This window comes from Haliotis rubra, unplaced genomic scaffold (assembly GCF_003918875.1).
Source record: "Haliotis rubra isolate DU_JTF1 unplaced genomic scaffold, ASM391887v1 Scf546, whole genome shotgun sequence".
NCBI classification, from domain to species: domain Eukaryota; kingdom Metazoa; phylum Mollusca; class Gastropoda; order Lepetellida; family Haliotidae; genus Haliotis; species Haliotis rubra.
The window spans coordinates 410,372-418,699 of NW_025767242.1; the positions used below are offsets into that span (position 1 = coordinate 410,372).

General features: G+C 41.9%; 1 protein-coding gene across 1 annotated transcript; it reads left to right on the forward strand.

Annotated features, from left to right (window-relative positions):
* Positions 1 to 30: 30 nt before the first annotated feature.
* On the forward strand, positions 31 to 8,328 carry LOC124253597 (polycomb group RING finger protein 1-like). Its single transcript, XM_046687405.1, has 8 exons — positions 31 to 130; positions 765 to 870; positions 1,321 to 1,473; positions 2,428 to 2,511; positions 2,628 to 2,727; positions 3,225 to 3,366; positions 6,419 to 6,496; positions 7,632 to 8,328. Exons 1-8 carry the CDS (start codon positions 119 to 121, stop codon positions 7,683 to 7,685), a joined length of 729 nt encoding a protein of 242 aa, XP_046543361.1. The 5' UTR covers positions 31 to 118; the 3' UTR covers positions 7,686 to 8,328.

The window sequence follows — 8,328 nt, forward strand, 5'->3', positions numbered from 1 at the left end:
TTGCTTTCATTTACTACACTTCCGGTTGAACCTTACTTCCGGGAGTAGTTCATGAGGAACGCAATAAATCATACTGTAGTTTGATTAGTGGGCGTTATATTTGACATTACAAACTGTGATGATGGATGATGTAAGTAAACATTTTAATAGCGTATAATGGCATATTTGATATAGGTTTGTGAAGGGAATATAAGAATTGAACTCTCACTCTGAGTTACCATCTTCACTTTCACAAGTAACACCAACACAGAGAGTATATAGTCTCTGACCAACATGACAAATAATGAGACACCCCGTGCCCCTTTTATATTTTAGATGCATATGGGTTAATTGATAACGTAGCCCAATATATATGATATTATCATTTTGGGTAAGACGAAAGAATAATGTGTAAAAACTTTTTCAAATGCATATTCCTTGTAATTCAGACTTACAGCATGTGCATGGTTCAAGTGGTAGGTATTGACACTTCTTAGTTGTCAGTTGTGAGACATGGATGACATTTAACAAGAACATCAGTTATATGTTCAGTACTCACTAGTAATGCTAACTGATTAACAACTGTTACAAATGTAAATTGGAATATTGAAAAATATCAATAAAAAAAACCTAGTATAAAACATGTAACAATCTGACACCTTATCATGTTTAAAATTGTAACCATGGTAACGTGGCATCAAATTCAACCTCATCATAACCATAGACATAATGATGATTTCAGTGTTACCAGGGCCTCAATGTAATCAGAAACATTATCATTTCAGTCAATGATGCACATTCGAATCCGTGATGTGAATCCCAACATAGTGTGTTCCCTCTGTGCTGGCTACTTCATTGATGCCACAACCATCACAGAATGTCTCCATACATGTAAGTTAACTAGTGTAACACGTGAGTTTGTAAGTTATGTAACCATTCTTGATATTTTATGCATTAGATTAAATATGTTTAGTTCCGTGATCATTTTGATACAAGTGCTGTATCATCGTGAGTTTATGATGTATCAACATGATAAACACAAAGCCTCAGAACATAATGAAAGGGGTGGAGGGGTGGGAATGTGTACTATAACGGTTCCTATGATATTGTATTTCTCAGAAGCTAGTTATTTGAATCATGTTCACTAATATGAAGGTGATACCATCAAGACTGTCAAGGGCACCAGTCATACTGTATGTCAACAAACTGTATTGTTACAGCCTTGACCATGACAACAATATGCAATGACTGTTCATTTAAGAATGTTCTTTTATCATGTTTATATCTCATTTCGAACCTGAACTGAAATCTTTAAAGTTGATTGTTAATCTTGTGTTTCAGTTTGTAAGAGTTGCATTGTAAAGTACCTTCAGACCAGCAAGTGTTGTCCTCAGTGCAATGTCAAAGTTCATGAGACCCAGCCACTGTTTCACTTGCGAGCTGACCGCACACTGCAGGACATTGTGTACAAACTGGTTCCAGGCCTGTTTGAAAGTAAGCAATAAAGAAATATAACTTTTTGTTATCTGAATTAATAAAAAACAAAATAATCATGACATTCTGACTATAAAAACAGGCATGTCATGTTATAATAATTAAACAGCTTGTAGAAAACAGGAAAAACATAGTAATTTAGCAGACATAAGGCTGAAATCAATGTATATTACTGTACATTAATACTATTCTGTCTTGATGGAAGAGTATATTTCAACAGTTTATTAAGTTTTAACTGGAAAAGAAAAGAACAATAATATAGCTGCAATGATTATCCCATAGTTGAAGTCCTCATCTCTTACCCCTGACATGTTTGAATTTGTGGAATCTAAATAGAGCTGTGACGATATATCGTAGTATCGATAATCGTGATACTTTATCTGACGATAAATATATCGATACATGTTTTCGTATCGTGATATGTATCGTTGACCTTAAAATTGTTAATTTTCATTAGATATTGACGGTTAAGTCAAAATTTCTTGCTATTAAAATATGATTAAAAAACAAACAAAACTAACGAAAGCATATCGTGATATGCATCGAATCGAATCGTTCCAAGATATCGCGATACGTATCATATCGTGAAATTTCTGTATCGTCACACCTCTAAATCTAAAGAATGAAAACTACTCTGAATAGATATTAAAGCTGGGTGTGGGGACCTTCTCAATAAAGTTAACCAGTTTTACAGTAGTGTCCGTCACATTGCCATGGAAACAGTCGTTACTGGTATACCACCTGGAATCAGTGGCTACAGGGATACCATTTGAAACCTGGAGTCCCTTATGTTCCTGTAGCAATGATAAGGGAGGTGACAATTGTTTTGAAGATTTTGCATTTGGACAGTTGTGTTCATCTCATACCCAAAACTAGATGCTACACTGAAAATATTACTAATGCAGCAGAGACAATGTCTGAATCAATTAGTGTCAATTGTGTGTATGTCTCCAGGTGAAGAAAAAAGAAGGGAGGAATTCAACAAAGCCAGGGGAACTATCATGGTGAAAAAAGATGGCAAAGAAAAGAAGATAGAAGGTGTGTGAAAATTATTTAAAGCAATTATCAAATCAAATTTCATTCAGAAATTGACCTTGTTGAGTGAAACAATAGATAAACATGGTTAAAGAAAATTGCCTGGTTTTTCTTTGCAGAGAACCAGTTGGCTCCTCGTCTGTCCAGCATCCTCAACAACCCCCAGAGTTACATGTACAGATATGATGAACAGATCTGCCTCTGTCTGGAGAGGTTTGGGTAAGGTTCTTTCTTCATAGGGGCGGTGGGGTAGCCTAATGGTTAAAGTGTTGGCACGTCACGCCGAAGACCCGGGTTCGAATCCCCACATGGGCACAATGTGTGAAGCCCATTTCTGGTGTCACCCGCCGTGATGTTGCTGTAATATTGCTAAAAGCGGTGTAAAACCAAACTCAGTCAGTCAGTCTTTCTTCATTATTCACAAAATCAAGTTGTTTGATTGCTCAGTCTTATGCACTTTACTGCTGTTAAGACATCATAATGCTTGGTAATCCGGGGATCTCGGGATTGGGGGGGATCTGTTATACGAACATAGGTTCCTGGCATGCCTTAGAGACTATAAGGGATATAACTCTTGACGGATAGTTAAAGCTCTTTAGTGTCAGCTCTCAGACATTTTGAACATGTGGCCCCATATATATATTCACTAGTCATAGAACTTTGTGTTTTGCTGATCCCCCCTCTGTCAATACAAAATTGTCTGTGTATTATTGCAGACATCAGACAGTGTCACACCATGGGAAAAATGTGCAGCTGCAGCCGTTAGAGAAGAAGTTTGTCCGGTGCTCCATTCGTGTCCTCATCTCCCATCTCAAGTCAATGTTGTACAAGAAACTGGGGATACCATCTGCACTGAAGGTGAGTCTGAACATCGGCCCAACAGAACTCATTTACCTACTGCCCACTGGAGGTAGATCTAGGATTTGTCACAGTGGGTGTACACTAAGTCTTAAATGAACAAAGATATGTAATGAAGTGGAGTCACATATAACAAGTTGACATGAAAGTTTCTAGCAAGAAAACAGATGTATGTCAGCACACCTTCTGAATCTGCTATATGCAAACGTGGCCCAAACAGGTAAGCCCTCATTCACACTGGTATCCCTGGACTCTTCAATCCAACAACATGCTCAGTCCATAATGGCATCCTTAGACCTGTCCATCATTCAACATGCTTGATCTATATAGGCACCCCTTAACCCTTCAATTACTCAACATGCTCAGTCCATATTGGCATCCCTGGACCATCTATCCCTCAACATGCTCAGTCCATGTTGGCATCCCTGGACCATCTATCCCTCAACATGCTCAGTCCATATTGGCATCCCTGGACCATCTATCCCTCAACATGCTCAGTACATATTGGCATCCCTGTCCCATCTATCCATCAACATGCTCGGTCCATGTTGGCATCCCTGGACCATCTATCCCTCAACATGCTCAGTCCATATTGGCATCCCTGGACCATCTATCCCTCAACATGCTCAGTCCATGTTGGCATCCCTGGACCATCTATCCCTCAACATGCTCAGTCCATGTTGGCATCCCTGGACCATCTATCCCTCAACATGCTCAGTTCATGTTGGCATCCCTGGACCATCTATCAATCATTATAGCTAAAATAAAAGAAATTTGCGGGCCGCTGCAAATGATATTGGACCGCTCAACCTTAACGACGGGCCACTATCAGTTCTGTTGTCAAGTGACGTCATAGTGGGTGCGTGGGCTTACGGTTCATTCGACATTAATTGGCTTTCGACTGGCAGATATTCTGGGTCAAACAAGTCAAGGCAACCCGAATTCCTGCTTTAAATAGCGGTAATATTGGCTTTCTTGTTGGTGCTAACCTTAACAATTGCACTATTAAGGCTGTTGAAGGACCAAAACCGAACACTGACATAGTTTGACATGTTGCAGGCTATGGTCTTGTCAAAGGCCAAGGTCGAATATCGTCACTTTCTGTTGTGACGTCACTTGAATTGTTCGATGACGTAATTGCATTCGGGCAGTCAACCCCGTCAGAAGTTGATTTAGGTAAACTTACAGTCAAATTCCTTCATTGTTTCCTTTTTCCTTTCAACACAAATTCCATGTATTTTAGCAATGATAACAGTAATGCTATTTTTGAGGGCATTATCATTTGCAGAAGCCCTCGGTCTTTTTCAACTGCCCTCCTTCGTCGGGCAGTTAATGGAAGACCTCAGGCTTCTGCAAATGATAATGCCCTAAAAAATAGCATTACCCTTATAACATGCTCAGTCCATATTGGCATCCCTGGACCATATATCCCTCAACATGCTCAGTCCATATTGGCATCCCTGGACCATCTATCCCTCAACATGCTCAGTCCATATTGGCATCCCTGGACCATCTATCCATCAACATGCTCAGTCCATATTGGCATCCCTGGACCATCTATCCATCAACATGCTCAGTCCATGTTGGCATCCCTGGACCATCTATCCCTCAACATGCTCAGTCCATATTGGCATCCCTGGACCATCTATCCCTCAACATGCTCAGTCCATGTTGGCATCCCTGGACCATCTATCCCTCAACATGCTCAGTCCATATTGGCATCCCTGGACCATCTATCCCTCAACATGCTCAGTCCATATTGGCATCCCTGGACCATCTGGACCATCCCTCAACATGCATCTAATCAACATCAGTCCATATTGGCATCCCTGGACCATCTATCCTCAACATGCTCAGTCCATATTGGCATCCCTGGACCATCTATCCCTCAACATGCTCAGTCGGTCCATGTTGGCATCCCTGGACCATCTATTGGCATCCCTGGACCATATATCCCTCAACATGCTCAGTCCATATTGGCATCCCTGGACCATCTATCCCTCAACATGCTCAGTCCAGTTGGCATCCCTGACCATCTATCCCTCAACATGCTCAGTCCATGTTGGCATCCCTGGACCATCTATCCCTCAACATGCTCAGTCCATATTGGCATCCCTGGACCATCTATCCCTCAACATGCTCAGTCCATGTTGGCATCCCTGGACCATCTATCAATCAACATGCTCAGTCCATATTGGCATCCCTGGACCATCTATCCCTCAACATGCTCAGTACATATTGGCATCCCTGGACCATCTATCCCTCAACATGCTCATGCTCAGTCCATCCCTGGACCATCTATCCATCAACATGCTCAGTCCATATTGGCATCCCTGGACCATCTATCCTCAACATGCTCAGTCCATGTTGGCATCCCTGGACCATCATCCCTGGTCCATCAACATGCTCAGTCCATGTTGGCATCCCTGGACCATCTATCCCTCAACATGCTCAGTCCATATTGGCATCCCTGGACCATCTATCCATCAACATGCTCAGTCCATATTGGCATCCCTGGACCATCTATCCATCAACATGCTCAGTCCATATTGGCATCCCTGGACCATCTATCCATCAACATGCTCAGTCCATATTGGCATCCCTGGACCATCTATCCCTCAACATGCTCAGTCCATGTTGGCATCCCTGGACCATCTATCCCTCAACATGCTCAGTCCATGTTGGCATCCCTGGACCATCTATCCCTCAACATGCTCAGTCCATGTTGGCATCCCTGGACCATCTATCCCTCAACATGCTCAGTCCATATTGGCATCCCTGGACCATCTATCCATCAACATGCTCAGTCCATATTGGCATCCCTGGACCATCTATCCATCAATATGCTCAGTCCATATTGGCCTCCCTGGACCCATTTCTCTTCCTTGCCTTGCTTTATATGTTAGCAATATTTGGGTTTGTGAATATTTAAGGTTATGTAGCTTACCTACCTCACCAATGTGGATTCACCAAGCCCGTACAAGTGTATTATTAACCATACTGAATACACTGCATATCAGTCAAGTACAGAAAAGGCTTGTATTTGTTACAGTTGGAGGTGTTGTGTGGGGAGGAGGAGATGGCAGATGAAATGTCCATGAAGCAGATCTATCTCATGTACTGGTGCCGGGTAAGTCTGGATTGATTATCACCCAGAACGGTAGAAGATCACCAGTCTTCAACAATGTGATCTTAGCACTATGATTATTGTAACTCTGTTTTAAAGAACAAGGTCCAGGTCCTGATGTAATAACTAGTTCACAATATGCATGCTTGCATTTTAGCAATTTTCATGCCTGGTCGTGCCGGCTCTGCTTGTCGTAAAAGGCGACTAACGGGATCGGGTGGTCAGGCTAGCTGACTTTGTTGACACGTGTCATCGTATTCCAATTCCATATATTGATGCTCATGATGTTGATCACTGGATTGTCTGGTCCAGACTACAGTTTTTAGAGACTGCCACCGTATAGCTGGAATATTGCTGAGTGCAGCGTGAAACTAAACTCACTCACTCACCTGATCATCCCATTGGGATATCTCAGGGATATGACACCATAGTGTTTAGCAGTTGTGGATGTTGTGTTTATGTGTTGGTTGTTGCCTAATTTTTTTGAGGTTATGGAAACAAGAACCAAAACAAATTGTTTGGATTTATTTATAATCGATTGTCTTTCTACTTCTACCATCCTCGATAATCTCCAGGGTATACGTTACGATCACTCTCCACTATACCCTGGATGCATCCACGGCTTGGGGCGATGATTTTATTACCTCCCTTGGCTGTCCTTTTATCCAGTCAGGTGCCTACGCTGGAAAGTTGAGCGTACCAATCACTACTCACTTCCGCGTCTTAAAATATCTAACCGTTTAAACTTGGCAACACAATTGATGCAGAGGTACTCTGAAAGAAGTAGAAGGAGTTCTTTCATATATTCTTTTTAAAGTTTCAGATCTGTGAATTTGTCTTTATTATTTCCCCAAAAATCTGAGTGGCACTGCGAACAAACCTTTGCAACTGCGACGCAATCTTTGTTGACACTGGCAAGCTCGGTTGTAACAGCGGCTTAGCTGATTGGCTACTGTGTAAATGCGGAGCCAGCCAAGGGAGGTAATAAAATCATCGCCCCAAGCCGTGGATGCATCCAGGGTATAGTGGAGAGTGATCGTAACGTATACCCTGGAGATTGTCAAGGATGTATTTCTTCCAGCTTCTTTATAACATTCAGTGGCCACCATGTCTGATATTCTCCTACTTTGCCTAACAGGAAGTGCCGATGACATTGTTCTACAGGATCCAGGAACCATGGATGATAACGTGAGCGTTTCCACACCTATCCTTCCAAATCTGTCACCCGGTGATATCATCACATTACTACCATCTGATCACTGTCAGAACAAGAGAGTTGTTGCCATGGCAACTGAGCAATGGCAGCATTCGTGACAATTTGTGTTGTTTCATGCGCTTCCTAATCATGCGTGACTGAAGAATGTTACATTTGTGATCTTGTACAGTACAGCTTCTCGCGGCAGCATTATCGTATCGACTCTGATTCACAGTTGGCCATCAAAGACATGTCAGCTCATCGTGTCGTCCATGACAGAAGGCACAGCTTTGCTTGTCAGTGTGGTGTAACAAGATATGCAAGCAATGCTGGATGGGGAAAAGTTGTGTCAGCCATCTGATGTCTTATGTGACTGCATGGTAGAAATTTGGATGTAAGATATACAAGTTGACAACTATGTGTTCATGTTCCTTTGTGCATGAATCACGAGAGTTAGTAAACACTTATCATGTCGCCATGTTCAGCATGTTTACGATTCCAGTGCTGGGGTCTTCAGTTACATGTCAGTTCACTGGAATCTCATCTTCTCCATACAGGGATCGATTTAGTGCTTTGTCACTTGCACTGGTGCAACCCAATATTACAAAGTGCAACCTAGTTATTTGTCTAACTTGCACCA

Coding starts and splice junctions, on each gene's coding strand:
- LOC124253597 (XM_046687405.1), top strand. Junction 871..1,320: donor CACAGAATGTCTCCATACAT/GTAAGTTAACTA, acceptor CTTGTGTTTCAG/TTTGTAAGAGTTGCATTGTA. Junction 1,474..2,427: donor GGTTCCAGGCCTGTTTGAAA/GTAAGCAATAAA, acceptor GTATGTCTCCAG/GTGAAGAAAAAAGAAGGGAG.